This window comes from Crotalus tigris, unplaced genomic scaffold (assembly GCF_016545835.1).
Source record: "Crotalus tigris isolate CLP2741 ecotype Arizona unplaced genomic scaffold, ASM1654583v1 scf7180000017611.44802233496:7321179, whole genome shotgun sequence".
NCBI classification, from domain to species: domain Eukaryota; kingdom Metazoa; phylum Chordata; class Lepidosauria; order Squamata; family Viperidae; genus Crotalus; species Crotalus tigris.
The window spans coordinates 6,036,876-6,053,882 of record NW_024096511.1 but is presented as its reverse complement, the minus strand read 5'-3'; the positions used below and the strand labels follow the sequence as shown (position 1 = coordinate 6,053,882).

The 17,007-nt window shown below is 40.5% G+C and overlaps 3 protein-coding genes across 8 annotated transcripts in view; 2 read left to right on the top strand and 1 right to left on the bottom strand.

Annotated features, from left to right (window-relative positions):
• The first annotated feature begins 94 nt into the window (after positions 1-94).
• On the top strand, positions 95-8,576 carry HINT3 (histidine triad nucleotide binding protein 3). The gene is made up of 5 exons (XM_039325237.1): positions 95-366; positions 2,448-2,565; positions 3,969-4,038; positions 5,193-5,319; positions 8,277-8,576. The coding sequence occupies exons 1-5, from the start codon at positions 205-207 to the stop codon at positions 8,322-8,324; spliced, it is 525 nt and encodes a 174-aa protein (XP_039181171.1). The 5' UTR covers positions 95-204; the 3' UTR covers positions 8,325-8,576.
• A 759-nt stretch (positions 8,577-9,335) lies between these two features.
• On the bottom strand, positions 9,336-12,258 carry LOC120299919 (actin-binding Rho-activating protein-like). 2 transcript variants are annotated; one of them, XR_005554501.1, is made up of 2 exons: positions 11,546-12,056; positions 9,336-10,384 (listed from the first exon to the last, which is right to left on the bottom strand). XR_005554501.1 is itself a non-coding variant. In XM_039325252.1 (2 exons), exons 1-2 carry the CDS (start codon positions 12,106-12,108, stop codon positions 9,887-9,889), a joined length of 501 nt encoding a protein of 166 aa, XP_039181186.1. In that variant the 5' UTR covers positions 12,109-12,258; the 3' UTR covers positions 9,336-9,886. The 2 variants fall into 2 exon arrangements, 1 of the variants encoding a protein (XP_039181186.1); XM_039325252.1 differs by lacking the exon at positions 11,546-12,056 and adding an exon at positions 12,106-12,258.
• A 2-nt stretch (positions 12,259-12,260) lies between these two features.
• TRMT11 (tRNA methyltransferase 11 homolog) overlaps positions 12,261-17,007 on the top strand; it is a 43,094-nt gene continuing 38,347 nt past the window's right edge. For 4 of the 5 annotated variants that reach the window (XM_039325211.1, XM_039325217.1, XM_039325201.1 and 1 more), the window contains exons 1-2: positions 12,261-12,466; positions 14,792-14,857. In XM_039325211.1, the coding sequence (XP_039181145.1) occupies positions 12,392-12,466; positions 14,792-14,857 (141 nt within the window). In that variant the 5' untranslated portion in view covers positions 12,261-12,391. Of the gene's footprint in view, positions 12,478-14,791; positions 14,858-17,007 lie in introns of all 5 variants that reach the window. The other variant, XM_039325225.1, reaches the window with a different exon arrangement.

Below are 17,007 nucleotides of genomic sequence, written 5' to 3'. Positions count from 1 at the left end.
AAGCGTGGGTTTTGATCCCTGTCTGCTTTGCAGATCCAATCAAGGGCCGCCTCGAGGGGCCGCCTCTTTGCCTTCTCTCCATAGGCTGGCGAGCTTAGCGCGATGACAAAGGGCGGAGGCAGGTGGCGGTCGCGGGCTTTGCTTAGCCCTCCCTCTTCCCGGGTCGCTGACCGAGCGGGTGGCCTGCTCAAAATACAAGCCTAGATGGCCGGGGAGCAAGGAGGAAGTTCGGGCCCGTCTCCCGCTGCCACGCCAATAGCCGGTGCCGGCAGGCCGGGAGAAGAGGACGGCGGCTACGACAGCAAGTGCATTTTCTGCCGAATCACCCACGGGGAGGAGACGGGCACTGAGCTGCTGCCTTGCGAGGTGAGGAGAACCGGCAACCTTCCGAGGAGGTGCCACAAAACCCCCTGTGCCCGGCTTGAACCTGGCGCAGGTCTCAATCCGGATCTGTCCTGGGAGTTGACAGGAGAGGCTTTGGGCATCGGCTCCCTTTTGACTGATAGATGCCGTAAGGTCACCTTGCGCTAAGGAGGGGCGCTGAATGCCGCCGGCTCTCCTTGGAAGGCAAAACCCCACCCAGGAGGGGTTTGCTTTGCAACAGAAGCCGAGGCAAGGCAAGGGAGAGTGATAGCCCTCCCTCATTAGGGAACCGCGGGAAAATCCCTCTTTTTCAATAGCCCACCGGTGGAAAACTCTTCTCTTTGCCGGAGATAAGACAGTGGCTGAGCCGCTCATCGCCTTTTGGGCTGGATACTGTGATGGGAAATGGAGCATGGTTGAGCTGGAATTCGCAGTTGTAGGCATGGGCTGGATCGTTTTAAAAGAGACTAGGGAGGATCGGATAGTATCGGTGGCTACTGCATGGAGGCCTATTCGCTATTTTCCTGATTCATAGGCACCATGCCTTAAATACTAAGTTGCTCCCTTCCAGCCCATCCATTTGGAAGCTTCCCAAATGCATCTTAATGGTTACTGTGGGATACAAAATGAACCAGATAAGTATGTGGCCTGATCCATTTGAGATCTTTCAATGTTCTGTTCTGCTGCCTGCCTGCCTGCCTGCCTGCTCTCTTGTTAGATAGTGCAGCAATCGCAGGAGTAGTCATAGAAAACATAGCACCTTCTGTCCTTGCTCTGGAAATAAATACTTTTTTAGGCAGAGAGTATTGGAGGTGATTTGCCATTGCCTGCTTCACAGGGCTGAGAGAGAGTGACTGGCTCAAGGTCTCCCAGCTGACTTTGTGCCTAAAGCAGAAACTAGAACTCATGACTGCCCTGTTTCCAGCCTGATGCGTTCACCACTACAACAAACTGACTCTCTGGGAGTAAATTTTGGTGGATTTTATATTTCATGACTACAGTACATATGTATATGTACATGTGTGTGTGTATACACATACACATAGAGATTAAGAGCATTGAATAATGCTAGGGTTTATTTATATTACAGTTTCACACAATATCTGGCATATGGTAGTTAATATCCTCAAAAAGGTGAAATTTAGGAGTGAAAACATGATTCATTTGTGTTAGCAAATTTCTACCTCTGACTGTCTTGTCATCTCTTCCTATTTTTTGACATCAGCTGACTTGCAACTTAGGAAAGTGTTGTCCTCATTCCCTTACATTTCTTAATGCAACCATCTGTCACTGATTTTGACTTGTGCCTTTTTTTGCCTGTCTGCTGATCTAGGGTGAATGAATATTAATAATTAAGCCTGACTTGGGGGTGCTATTGAAATATGTCATGATGCAGTTCAAAATGTAAGCCTTTATGGGGTCTTTGGTGCTCCCTGAGCTTGATCATTTGCAGAAGACTTACTACTTAAGTAGGTAGCATCATTAAGTTCCTCCTTAGAAGGAGGAAATTACATCCTCACCCAAACTTGTAAGACAAGCTACTGCATATAAACAGGTAGCAAACCCCACAATCACTTGCAATGATGCTATTACCTAGTTGGATAATTCATTTAAATCAGGGGTGTCAAACTGCCAGCACACGGGCCAGATGCGTCATGCCGAAACTGCACTCACCCCATTGCCGGTAATGGAAAAGTCATGATACGTCGTGTCACGTGACGTTGTGAGTTTGACACCCCTGGCTACAAATATTCTCTTCTACAATTAGCTTTTAGATGTTGTCAGTTGTTGCTATGCTATTGATATACTTTAATCTATAAAATAGTTGTATCCAAATGGGGGTGCTAGGGTTATGCTAAAACCCTAGCTGTCAGTCTGCCTGAGAATCAATTTAAGGAAAAATTCCTCATGAATATTGCAAATGGGAAATAAGACAAAGTACTGTATGTATTGGATCAACATTTGCATTTTCTTGGGAAGAATGATATTTCCAGTAGCTTCCAATGAAGCTGTTTTTTTCATGGCTTGCAGCTTGTCAGTAAGGCAATTTCATTAACACATTCTTTTTTCAAATATTCCCTTAGTATGAAGATTTGGTATGCTTCCGAGATATCAGACCAGGAGCGCCTCATCATTATTTAGTGTTACCAAAGAACCACACTGGAAATTGCAAGACTCTTAAGAGTGAGCATATACCATTATGTAAGTGGAGAATCACCTCTCTTAATTCAACAGTATATAATCAGTATATAATCTGTCTAAAACTCTTATTATTGGTTTACAGTTCTCCACATATATGGGTGAGCCAAGGCAAAATTAGATATCAGTATCAGGACAACTCAGAGCTAAATATGTTACCAAATAACAATTATCCCATTGTATTTGTTAACCAAGACTAACCCACCCCCATTTTGGTAGGGTTATGTGGGGGAATGTAGCCTGGATTTCCAGGAGAATGGGGCTGCATTCTAGAGGGTAAAGAGGCAGCAAAGCATGGAAAATTTGGTCAGGAGACAGAGAGTTAAAACAGCTCTTCTCTAGTGATTCCCAGAGTACATCTATGGTGATGCAAATAGTTGCTTAGTTTGGTAAGGTTTGTGTCTGTAGGTGAGGAACAATAAAGGAATTGCTCAGAAATAACTCCTTGTGTCTTTTTTGGTTCTTGGGGCCTGATAGGTTTAGCATTTAATTTTTAGGGATTGGGGAGAACCCTTTTGGAGCTGGAGACGTGTTTGAACAGATGGGAGCATATGGTAGCTTCACTCATAGAATTGCTGCCCTGAGGGGAATGGAAATCCCAAATTATTCATTTATTAGGAGCTAAAATGATTTCTCTAGATATTCTAAAATTATTTCTCAATTTCAGTAGTATTATTGTGAGGCCCCAAAACATCTTGAGAAAATAAATATACAGCTAAGGCAAGTCCTTTGCAGAATGCTATCTTTTTACTCAATATTTTAATTAAATGAATATTGTAAAATACACACAAAGTAGATGGGCTAAGAAGTCTGGTTGGCATAAGTGGAGTATGTTGTGAGTTACCCTATGTCCATTTCCTCTCTAGAGTCAGGCTGGGCTTGTACATGTTAATAAATTATGTTGTGTTGAATAATATCTGGGTGCATATATGTTTTTAAAAGTATGGGGTCTTTTTTTCTTGGTACCCACATTTAACCATGCTTTCTACCCTTACCCCAAGGATAAATTAAAGTTGCCCCTGCACTTTTTCAAATGCCTTATTAAAAATACACTTTTTTCCAAACTCCAACCTGCTTTTATTCTGCTTAATTGGGCTTCAGGATATTGTTTCTTTTCATAATACATACATGTTTGCATGAATAGTTTTATTTAAACTATTACATGTCTCAAGAATCCTTTAATGAAGGCTGATTTATGTGTACTTGGGTACAAACATATATAAGCAAATTAATTTGTGACGTGTTAAAAAGGTAACTCTTTTATTTTAGGTGTCCTCAGAACTGGGTTTCTTTAAAAATAAATTCCAGCGACCGTTAAACAGGAGTTAGCAATATGTCTGTAGCAGTGAATGGCTGAACTTCAGAAATCTAATTTTCTTCCTTTTCTCTGACCAATTTTTTGACAGTGGAGAGAATGATGGCAGTTGGAAAAGCTGTCCTTCAGTGGAGTAAGTGCACTAACTTGGACGATATAAGGTACGTTTCCGGAAAATAAATAAATAAATAAATTGCTATGCTATTATGTAAATGGCAAGCTAAACATACAGGTAATCATCATGTTACAGTTGTAATGGAGCCTGCCCATTAGAGTCGTAAGTTGTGATGGTTGTAAACCAGATCAGTTATGTAACCAACCTGATTTTATGACCTTTTTTTGTGGCAGTCGTTAAGGGAACATGGCGATCATAAAGTGGCCGCCACAGTTATTAAGCGAATCTATTATTTGCTATGGTGTGATTTTTGCCAAAAACTGGGTGCTGGATTTCAGCAAAACCATTGTAAAATGTAATTATGTGACTCTGGTTATAAATGTGATTGTGTTGCTGATCAAATGAACTTTGAATCTGGTCGTAAGTAGTTCAAAGATAAATCCACCATAACGTACTGGTCCTAAGTTGAGGATTGTAGAGCCCCACTACCTGTATGCTGCATGACTGCATTATAGGAACTATTATTGGAACTCCACTGAATTTGGCACTATGGGAGTACAGACATGCCTCATGATAATCAAGTTCACAAAAGGCGAATGTTTTATATCTTCAAAAGCCTTGTTTCAGAGTTTAATTGAAAACATTTCAAAAGAAAAATGATCACTAATTGAGTATCTTTCCCCAGAAATCACGTGTACTAAGATACCAACTCCTTTATGGATTTATGGTTAAGCATCTACCATGAGAACTCATGAAGTTCAAGAGGAACAACATAGTTCTGATCCCTCTTCTGTATCCAGTATGAAAACTGAGAGAGAAATCAAATAAAGGATGCTCTTTTCTGCTTGCCAAATGCTCAAGAGTTCCCTGATTGTTCTTGCTAAGTTGTAATCTTATCTGCACTGACTTTTGGTCAGCATAAGCAAACACTAGCTCTGTTGTGTAATTCCAAATGAAAAGAAATTGAGCAATTATTAGTATGAATAATATATGCAAAGTGCTATAACTATAAAATTTTTTGGAAAGGGCTAGTTTGTTGCATGGAATAAGGTAAACAATGTGGAAAACAAGAATGACTTGCATGGAATCTCCCAGTGATGCTGTCAAGTTGCTGCAAGGATTCAAATCTTTATGGTGTGCCTTGATTCTGGAGCCTTGTTTTATGCGTCTGAATTGTTGCTGCCACATTTGTTTTTCCAGGATGGGCTTTCACTGGCCTCCCTTTTGCTCCATAGCTCACTTGCACCTTCATGTCTTGGCTCCAGCTAGTCAGCTGGGATTCTTGTCCCGGATGATATACCGACTCAATTCCTATTGGTTTATTACAGTAAGTGATTTCACTATTAATTGACTTGACTTTTATTGCTGCTGTTAGAAAAAGCTATCAAACAGTTTCATGATAAATATGCAGTTTTCCTCCCCCACATTATTCATTAATGGATACTTGAAGATAATATTTCATTTACAGCACTCATTGGAATTGAACTGCCATCCTTTATGAATCCACACCAAGGCTATTCCTGATTTAGGCTCCTTAGAAATATTGTAAATTTGTCCTTTTCTTGTACTTTGTGCATTATTTTGAAGGGGAAGATGTATTTTGAAGTGTGCTCCCATCTTTAAAGCAGCTGTACCTTTCCCCAACGTAACAAGACTACTGCCCACAGTTGCAGCCTAATCCTAGGAAAGAGTTGCTGACGAGTGCAACACATGCATTAGAAAGCACTTTTTCTTCTTTCATTCCAACTACTGTAGAGCCGTGCTAATTATAATTCCATTTGACTTATTACTTCCCATTGAATTACATCTCAAGTAGCCCTCTTAGTTTATCAATGGCTATGTGATAGTTGCTTGTATTTACCAGCATGTTTTTAATCTCAGTGATTCAAACTTGTCCAGGAATAAAGTTGCTACCTACATTTAGTCCACCTACAACCTACATGTGTTTAGGTGTTTTTCTTTAACATGGTAACTACTTTTAACATATGTAAGAGAGACATGGCCTAGGTCACGGGTAGGCAATCTTGGCTCTTTTATGACTTGAGGACTTATTTATTTTATTTTATTTCTAAAATTTATAAACCGCCCCACTCCCGCAGGACTCCGGGCGGCTAACAATAAAAACAAAATATAACATGACAAAACAAACAATACAATAACAGTCATCCAGGGGTCAGATTTTATAAACCCCAGGCCTGCCGGAAAAGCCAGGTCTTAAGCAGCTTGCGGAAAACCAACAGGGTGGGAGCGGTCCTAATCTCCGGGGGGGAGCTGGTTCCAAGATGTGGGTGCCATCACAGAGAAAGCCCTCCCCCGCGGCCCCGCCAAATGGCACTGCTTGGGCCATGGGACCTGAAGGAGGCCCAGCCTGTGGGATCTAACCGGACGAAGGGAACTATGAGGTAGTAGGCGGTCTCGCAAATAGCCTGGCCCTGAGCCATATAGAGCTTTAAAGGTAATAAACAACACCTTGAATTGGACCTGGAGACCAATAGGCAACCAGTGCAGCTCACGGAGGATAGGTGTAACGTGGGTGTACCGAGGAACACCCACTATCACTCGCGCGGCTGCATTCTGGACCAACTGTAGTCTCCGAATACTTTTCAAGGGTAGCCCCATGTAGAGCGCGTTGCAGTAGTCCAGACGTGAGGTGACAAGGGCATGAGTGACTGTAAGGAGAGCCTCCCGGTCCAGGTAGGGTCGCAACTGGTGCAACAGATGAACTTGTGCAAAGGTCCTCCCAGCCACAGCCGTCAAATGATGTTCCAATTTCAGCTGTGGATCAAGGAGGACACCCAAGTTGCGAACCCGCTCTGAAGGGGGTATATTTTCCCCTGCTAGAGTCAACACTGGACAGTTAACATGATCCTTGGGAGGCAACATCCAAAGCCACTCGGTCTTGTCAGGATTGAGCCTGAGTCTGTTAACCCCCATCCGGACCCTCACGGCTTCAAGGCAACGGCCCATCACATCAGCCGCTTCACTGAGAGAGCTCGGGGAGGAGATATATAGCTAGGTATCATCAGCATACTGATGAAACCTCACCCCGTGCTGTCCGATGATCTCACCCAGCGGCTTCATGTAAATGTTAAATAGGGGGGGAGGACCGACCCCTGCGGCACACCGCATTCAAGGGGTCTCGGGGTTGACCTCTGCCTTGACTTCAACTCCCAGAATTCCTGAGCCAGCCACGCTGAGGGAAAAGGGAGAAGTTTCCAAGCTGAGCCATGCTGGAAACAGCGAGGAACCCCTGCCGTGTCGGCCCCACCCCCTGGGTGCATGTTGGGGAGGTGTCACCCTTTATGAGGAATGAAGAAATACACCATCGCCTGGAAGTGGCCAGCAAATGGTGCTCGCCTACTTCACATATCCGGTTTGATGGGCTCTGCCCTGGTCCCACTCCTTTCTGCCAGAGACCCTCAGATCTGTCCCACTCCTGCCCAGGCCCCCACAGGCAACTTTGACGCGGATTATGTAGAGCTGGCCATGCCCACCCAGTAGGCCACACCCACTCCATCCACATCCACCCCCCCCCCCCCCGAGGGTAACTGCAATGCTGATGCGGCCCTCAATGAAATTGAGTTTGACACCCCTGTTCTAGAGGAACACAGGAAATAACTCTAGACAGTGGAGAGAATAGTGTAATCAGCTATCTTTTTGATAGTCAGGGTAGCAGAAATCCGCATTGCATGCTTCCAATAGCAGTACTAAATTCTAGGTTTAACCTCTTTATTCATACTATTTGAGTTCATACTACCTCATCTACGCTAGAAACAAGTTCCTAATTTCAGTTAAGTTTTCCAAGTTCTTTCAAAGAAAGATGGTGCTGCATTAAGTCTGTAACCTGATTGCCCTTAACAAGGTTAATAAAGTAATATATGTGAATACATTATCCAAACCAGGGTCTTGAAAAATACCAACATTAAATGATTTTTAAAGGCAAAATCTGCAAGATCCCAACTCTTTATGTTTCATATTTTCCAAAAGATTCAGTAATCTCATAGAGATCCCTTGACTAAGGAAAAGAGGAAACAAGCTGAAAAGAGTTAGTGATCCCTGTCCTAAAGTGCCCAGCTTGTATATGTATGTTGCTTCATTCACTGGGTAGGAATATGGATTAAGCCCAGCGGGTGCTGCTTAATTATACAAATTAGTTCATTCCTGGTTGTCTCAATAGATCTTCTGCTTTGTAAATGTGTTTGGGAACAATCTTATGCTCTTCAACACGACAGTGTATAATATCTGGAAGGTGCTAATAAGCCATGTGTGTTTCTTCTTAAACAGGCTGAGCAGCTGATGGAACGGCTGAAAGCTGAAAGCACTACAAGTTGAGAGAAACCTGCTCTAAACTACCATCTTTGAATACAGATTAAAGGATTGGATGTAGTTGATAAAATGCTAGACTTTTTAAAACAACTACTGAATTTGCTGCTAGATAGGGTTTGAACTCATTAGCAAACTCTACGTTAAATTTCTCAGGCAAATATCTGAATGCAAGAACGTATAAGATCACAAGTACTTATCTGATCAAATGCAAAGAACCCTTGAAACTTATTGAAATTTAATAAATGTATCTGATGTTGACTCTTTTGTCTTAATACAAGGTTTGTGCCTATACAATACACTTCTGATCTTTTTAGTATTGTCTTGGTGCTATATTCTAAGTGTACATGATTTACAGGCACAGAGTGGCCAACAAGCCATGGTCTGAAATACGACTTACATTTGTACTTTCAATGTAAAACTTTAGTTGGTACATTAAACTAGAGTAAGAGAATGTGCTTGAATGTGAACAGTTTTAAATAATTTCAGTATCTTAATGCATGTATTAAGATAGTTAGGGACTAATAGAAAATTTTAAAATCATGCAATAGTTTGGACTTAGGGTCTACCATAAAATATCAAATATTCAATGTGGGTCTTGGATTAAAATTTATGTTTGTCAAGGATGCAGAAATTGTAGATTCCGTAGAATCTGGCATGAAAGGACTTTCACATCTTTACTTTTTAAATTATATAGGCAGATACTCAGATTTGTTACAGCAAAATGATTTTAAGCAAGCACTGACATTGTGTGTTTAGCATGCAGTAGACTAGTATTCAGGGAATGCCAAATATAATCCATGTTATGTTCTTTATGGATTTAAAACCTATTTTTTATTTATTTAAAACGTAGCATGCATTTTTTTTAACATACTGCTTGTAAAAGTTATTGACAAGATTCATTCAATTTATTGTTAAAGGTGATGGATAAACATGTTTAATCATGTTTAAATGTTAATGTGCTAAAATATAGACTGCTCTGATAATTTATGTGATAGAACTGTGAAACATATAACGTAATGTGTTATAAAAAGGAAACCTTTAATAAAATTGTTACCGATAGACCTCTTGAATATTTTTGGATACACCTGAATTTCAAAATATTGATTATGTGGGTTACTAGATTTCTTCAAAAAATTCCAATTCAGGGTCAGTCATATTTATAATCCATATACTAGTATACTACTAAAGCAAAGACTTTTCCTCAGCATATACATTCGAAGTTACCAGCTCTTAAATATGAAATTTATAATATAGTGGAAAATATTATTACTAATTTCAAGCATTTCACCCTCTTACTCATATCTGTGATCCTAATTTTTTCATTAGCATTTGCAATTTGAACAACAAATCTCATGAAATGTATTGAGTTGTTTTAAACCATGTACAGTATGTTCACTAAATTCCTTTAATAAGTACATATTTCTTGTTGCATAATGACCAAGTATTTTAAAACTTATTTCCAGTATGTCAATTGATTCCCTATGTTCTAAGCCAGTCAGTCACCTTCATGTTTCAAGAGCTTTAACACATTTCTGTATTAATCATGAAATAGCTGGATAATCCTTATATTATTCAAACAAAGTGATAACTACATTATCATCTTTTCCTTGCCAAAGCATTTCACCTTCAAAGTCAACCAGGCCATGCTTCCTTGCTCTTAAGAGGACACCTACTAGTTTATTGGATATAGTCACATACCTATTAAAGAGCTGTTTAAATGTTATTTTCACTCGCCCATCCTGTTCCCTCTTTCCAGTGTTACGTATAATTAAGCATAGTTCTTCCACTTCTTTGCCCATAAGTGTGTGTGCATCTTTTCCTCTCTGCTCAGTTTTGGAGCCTTCAGGTGGTCTCCCATAAGCAGGATCCCCTCTCTCAGTGCGTAAGGTTACTTGGTTGCCATTGCTAAATGGGTTTTGTTGCTGATAAGCCACATGATCCTTGGACCAGCTCTGCCAGTTTCTTGCAAGTTCTCCAACAATGCCGTGACAACCTCTTGCTGCTTCAGTATTCGGTGTTTTGCTTTCTTCCATGTCGTAAACAGCTTTATAAAAAAGAGGAGAGGTCTGGATTTGAAAGATGAAGGCAAGAAAAATAGTTACAATAGAAACTACCAAAACTAATTTAAGTGATATTCTGTAAAAATAAAACAAGTTAATCTTTCAGAAGCCCTAACACTTTTTTACTACTGTTAAATCTAAGGAATCACTATTAATTTTTGATTAAAAAGAACAGAATTTGTGCCAGATTGTATACAATGACTCAACAGTCCAATTTCTTTCATAAATGTTATGTTTAATGGAGTGAAAAACAACTAGCCAACTTGTATACAAGTAGTTAGATTGGATAATTTATATTAAATTCAATTTATATTTAAAAAGTTAAATCCTGCTTGATTTCCTTCACCAATCAAGACAGAGAGAGATAGACTGACAAAGGCATCCAGTAGCTGAGGTTAGACTGTAACCTGTGATTTACTACACCTTGTTCAACATCTTAATCACCATATGTCCACCTAGTGATGTTTGCCTGCAGTACAGAAATGGGTTGCAACTGCCTTCAAGGATGTTTTTTGCCCTTCCAATCTAAGATTTTTTTTGGGGGGGGGGGGGTGTTTCCCACCCAAGTCCACCATTCTGGCAACATGCTGTTGGACTCTTGTGGTGACCGATGTCATAATACTTTTTAAAGATTTAAAACAGCGTCTAGCTTCATAAACCTTGTGATTCCATCTCTACCCTTTCCAATTTATTTATTCAATTTATCTAGCCATCCAACTCAATCAAGTGACTCTGGGTGGCTTACAATTTTAAAATTATAAAACAAACAAAGAGTAAATACATTCAAAAAAATAACTTTTTCAAAATTTCAGGCACAGCTTTAACCCAAATAAGTATAAATCAGGTAAACTCTAAATTGTAAAATCAGTTGTATGGAAGTGGCATTATATATGTTCGAGATAAATGTAGAGCAAGACTGCTTCAATTCTCTCTCTCTCTCTCTCTCTGTCTTTGGTTATTCGGGTTATTAGAGAGAGAGAGAGAGAGAGAGAGAGAGAGAGAGAAATATAAACTTTATATTTATTTCACACACACACACACACACACACATACACACACACACACACACACTTTAAACTTTATATTTATTTCCACCGCCTGGCCTTGAGCAAGGTAATGCAGACATAATTAAAGACCAGAATGAAGTTTGTGTTTCTTTATACTTACTTATCCCGCTGCGGAATTTCTCTGCAAGAAAGGAGTTAAATCCTTATCTTTGAAGCACCGCAATGTTTTGGCCCTTAGCGGCTTTCAAGCTACAAATATCCTGCTTGGTCTGAAAATAGTTTACCAATCAGAGAAGAGCCACTCCATGATTCCATGCTACAGGGCGGCGCTCCGATCGCACTGCCGACCGCCTTCTTAAGGTGGAGCGAAGGTTCAACATTTTAATTGTGTTATGATCCTGTTTCCGGTTACTTATCATTCAAAAGAACATGATTATTATTTTTTGGGTGAATGCAGTCTTTCTGCTCTGGTGCTGACCGCCGGCACTTCTACGCGCCCAGATCCGCTAAGCTGATCTCGTTTACGGTGAACCGATATCCCAAGGTTACAAATTCACCGAACTGGAAGGGGGGGAACAACCGAGTTCTGCTCTTCAGCAAGCTGCAGTTCTCTCTTGTTAACAATAAATATTGCAGATCAGAACCCGCAAAGAACCCTACCCGTGCTTATCTCTTTTACTCATCCTATATAGCCGAACCTATTGAAAAATTTACAATTACCATTTATTCGTCAAGCACGTTTGCGTGGCAGTACGGTCCCTATGGTTGTAATCCCCTGGCAGCAGGGTCCATACGGATGTAGTAGTTATCCTCACCGTCATTGGCTTTGCTCAGATAGAAACCACCGCCTTCCCCATCATTCAGATCAGTTTAAAAAAAAAAAAAAAATCCTGCGCTTCTCTCCCAAAGCCGGGCGCTTCGATCCGGCTTCCTCCTTTTCCCAGTCTTGACCCCGCCTCTCCTGCTCCACGCGCGCGCGTACGGCTCTAGAGCGCGAGCCGGGGCTATGGCGTTGTCGACAGCGGGTTATAGGCAGTACTTGCTGCTACTAGCGCAGCAGAACGTAGAATTCCGGTTGCCGGTGAGTCCGAGGTGCGGAGCGCGCCCCCCCTTTTTTTGCCACTGGGAAGTTTCCGGGGTCTGAGCGCGCGCGGCCCGCGTCGGCGGATCTATAGCAACCGTGCATTGGTTTTTTTTGTTATCCTGGCGCTGCAGAAGGGAATCGGAAGTCCTGCAACCTCTGAGTTTTTGCAGACGAATAAAATGAGTCTTGTAGGCCTTTGTTCATCCTACGCTGGCATGATGACGCTCCAGGCAGTGGGTTTTAGACTAGGGTTGGGGTTAGGGTTAGGGTTATGCGTTGGAGCATTTCCCAAGTTGCAAAACAAACAAACAAACAAAAACTTCAAAGAAGAACGGCGTGTAAGGAGTGGGGTGGAAGAGAGATTGTTATGAGAATTTTGATTTGTTCAAGTTACAGTTGTGTAGCATGTGGCATTTTAGCATAGCTTCAGAATATTAAGTGGGGTTTTTATTAATATTATTCTTATGTGCTATCAAGTTGTTCGACAATTAGCAAACATCATGCTCTGTCCCTAACCTGGTGTTTAAGATTTTACGTAGGTGGGATGTCTGACGCGGTAACATATCAATACGGAAGTTGATTGCAGTGCACTTTGTAACCGGAGAGAAGGGGTTGGATAGAATTTCAGGAACCTCAAAATCTTGGACGTAGTCTTTATACACAGTTTCTTTATGAAGATTTCTATTGAAGATTCAATATGAACACTCCTTGACACCCATCTGATTCACTTTTCTAGTTGATGTTAAGGCTGATCCACACTTGAGAACCAGTTTGATGTAGTTGTTAAAGAGATCAGATTGGAGACCAGGAGTTCTACTCCTGTCTTAGGCACAGAATCAACAGAGTGACCTCGGGCCAGTCCCAGCTCTTAAGAAAGGGACAATGGTAAACCACCCATGAAAAACCTTGCCAAGAAAATTGCTGGTACTTGTCTATGCAAATTTGCAAGATTGGGTCAACTGCCATATTGAGAGGTGGGAATGGATGAGAAAGTGTAAATGCTACCTGTTGGGAAAATAACTTGCCCACATTTTCTCCCATTGCTTCAACTGTATCTTTCCCCTTCACACTGCATGGAGAACATTCAACTCCATTTGCTGCACTTCGTTCTCATTCACTCAAATGCTTCTTTTCCAATTGGACAGCCCTGCCCCCATTTGACTTCTTGTCAAGTTTGATAAACTGAAATATAGCCTTGCCTTCTCTTCTTTTTCCTGCCAAGGCACCTCTACTAACTAAGTTGTTGGGTTTGTTGTTTTCAGTTCTCAAAAGTCATGCTCCTCCTAGCAAGGAAAGCAGTTGGCTATTTTGCTTCTGTGTGTTTATACTTACCTGGGGTAAGATGTAAATATCCTAAGGGGTCTTCTTTATTCCTATCCTTCCAATACTGGGAAATAATATTTGGCTGTGCCTACACTGGAAGGGGTGGGAGGAGAAAGCAATTGCAGCAACTAGCATTCTGGGTTTTCCAGTACGACTTATAGAGTGAAAACCTACTCAGCCTTTGGATTATTCACCACTGATTGTTAATATTTTGTGTCGTTGAGTCAATTTTTGACTCCTGGTGACTGCCTACAATTTTCTTGCAAGATTTCAGAAGGGCTTCCCATTTCCACCTTCCTAGGGCAGTGAGAAAGTGACTGGCCCAAAGGCACTTAGGTGGTTTTGTGCCTAAGATGGGACTAGAACTCATGATCTCCTGGTTTCTAGTGTGATGCTTTCATTGGTACACCAAATTGGCTCTACTGTAGTCATATTTAAAGAAGTCAGCCATAAGTTATATTTTTATAAAGGATAAAAAATACTATAATAATGCAATAACAGTGTTAGATATTTATTTTAGGATATTTATTAAAATGGGGACTATTGGAAAAAGATACATACTTGGTTAGAAAAGATATTGGGAGAACATGTAGAACCTGAATTTTTATTACTAGGTATAACGCCAGAAAAGATTAACAAACAAAGCCTATACTTGATTTTACACGTCACAACAGCTGCAAGAATAATGTTTGCACAATATTGGAAAAATGAAGGAATACCACCAGAAGAGGAAATAATTAAAAAAAATACTGGAATGCACAGAGATGGACAGATTGACTATGAGATTGAAAGAAAAAGAAGAAACAGAATATTACCAAACTTGGGATTTATTCTATCAATGGTTAGAGGAAAGAATGAAGGATTAGGAATTAAATATGTATTAGCGCTTTCAAACTCAGACAGCATGTTGGTTGAAAAATTGTTATATGTATGTAAGAAAAAATAAAATCTTATAAAAATGTTTCCAAAATAATTTATCATATCTTACTTTTCTTCTAGGAAATAAAGTCTTTGCTCTCCCTCTGTGATGGAAGGTTTAGCAGTTCACAAGAACTGAGATTAAAGGTAACAATTAGATACAGAATGAAGTGTGTTTTTCCATGAGATTGTTTTTGTGAAGTGAATATTTTTGCAGCCAAGCTTTAATTTTAATCATGATACAAAATCTTATGGTATATTATTCCTAGAATAATAAGGAATATTATTCTAATTACATTGATGTAATTTTTTATTTGCATGAAATCATTTGAAAACTATAATGTGGGAAAGAAAAATATTTCCTGTGTTAAATGTTGACAGTTGTTCAGTGCCATGAAAATGCAGGCTGTGTTCCCACAGAGCAGTGTTTCCCAAACTTGACAATTTTAAGGCATGTGGACTTCGACTCCACATGGCTGTGGAATTCTGGGAGTCGAAGTCCACATGCCTTAAAATTGTCAAGTTTGGGAAACACTGCCACAGAGGTATGCATGTATCTTGGGCCCTTTTTTGGATCTGAGATTTTTCTGGCCACATGTCTAAACTTTGAGAATTGATAACATATCCTTAAGTTGGGTGGCAGAATATCTACTATCCTTGATAGCTGGCCCTGTCCTTGCAACCCATGGGTAATTATGAAAGGATCGGAAGGATCATCTTCTCTTGAGACTTCCTTTGAGGAGCAGATAGGCCAAGAAAGGCAGCTACAGACAGCGGCATTGGCTTGCCAGTGAATCCTGCTTTTTAAGCAGAAGCTAGAACAATCTGGGAGCCCTGAATTCCAGAATTCTATGGTGGCTGAGCACAATATATGGATACGTTCATTCCCTGGAATGAAAATGAGCCATTTGCTTCCTTATCTTGGCATTTATGTGACCATACAGATAGTCCTCGACTTAACGACCACGGTTGGCCCCAAAATTTCCATTGCTAAGTGAGGCGGTTGTTAAGTCACTTGTGCTTCATTTTACAATCTTTTTGCCACAGTTGTTCAATGAATCACCACGGTTGTTAAGTAAATAATCTGGTCGTTAAGTGACTCTGGCATACCCCACTGACTTTGCTTGTCGGCTGGGAAGGTTACAAATGGCTATCACATGACCCAAGGACAGTGCAAATGTCATAAATACCTGACAATTGCCCAAGTGCCTGAATTTTGATCACGTGACCATAGGAATGCTGCAGGGGTTATAGATGTGAAAAATGGTCATAAGTCACTTTTTTCAGTGTTGTTGTAGCTTCGAACTTTCACTAAACAAGAGTTGAGAACTACCTGTACTTCAACTCCTGCAAAATATCTTGTCCCTCTGTGCCTGTTATTGGAGCGATCAGAGATAAAAATGTGGGCCTCTTTTTCTTCCCAGGTTTTTTTTTGTGTGTGTGTGTGTGTGTGTGGGGCCAACAGTTTCAAATCTGGTCCAAATTTTGGGTCACTAAAATATTTCATAAATCAGCTTCCTGTATAAAACTTTTCAATAAAATAAATAAATAAATAAATCAGCTTCCTGTTGGCTAAAATAAGCAAACAAAGCAAGCAAGAAAAAACATTTTGTTTCCAATATGCACTGGAAATATATTTTGCTATATTTCATCTCCATTTCATCACATTTTTCAACATGTCTCCAACTGCTCCCCCCTCCTCCATTTCCTCTAATTTGTATCTTGGCAACTGCTGTCAGTATATCTTGCTGGAGATTTAAATAGCATTTCCCAACAAAGCTTCGTACATAATCTGCTCTTCTTTGGTAATCAGTTGGTTTCTCCCTAAGGAAAGCTAAAGTTCTACTCCAAGGCTTTGCTGTCCTTAGTAGCATCAGTTCAGGCCTGATGTGACAGAGTTACTGATTGAAGGAAGAGCACCAAACTGATATTGTGAACAGCAAGATTGAAAATTTCCAGTGGCAGAGGTCATAAACGGTGCAATCCATGCCCTTCTTCACAAATGGAAGGTACAGTTAAACATGTAGCATCATCTGGTTTATCTTTTTCTCTTCTCATGTTCAATTGCTTCTGCCCCTTCCGGATCTGTGGGAGACAACATGGAAAACATGAATAAAAACACAGGAGGGGGAGTTAGATAGGTGTCCTAAGTGTAATCATTAGGAGGAGAGAGGGATAAGATACTTAGGCTTGCACATAGTTGCAAATTTTGGTTATACATTTATGAAGTTCAGTATGCTTCTTGATTCTAAGAACAGCCAATGCCACACAGCCAACATAATGTAATGGTGTAAAAT

Excerpts from the sequence above, each read along its gene's own strand:
- HINT3 (XM_039325237.1), top strand. The coding sequence starts at position 205 with ATGGCCGGGGAGCAAGGAGGAAGTTCGGGCCCGTCTCCCGCTGCCACG. Across the intron at positions 367-2,447 it reads CTGAGCTGCTGCCTTGCGAG|TATGAAGATTTGGTATGCTT; the intron begins GTGAGGAGAACC and ends ATATTCCCTTAG. Across the intron at positions 5,320-8,276 it reads ATTCCTATTGGTTTATTACA|GCTGAGCAGCTGATGGAACG; the intron begins GTAAGTGATTTC and ends CTTCTTAAACAG.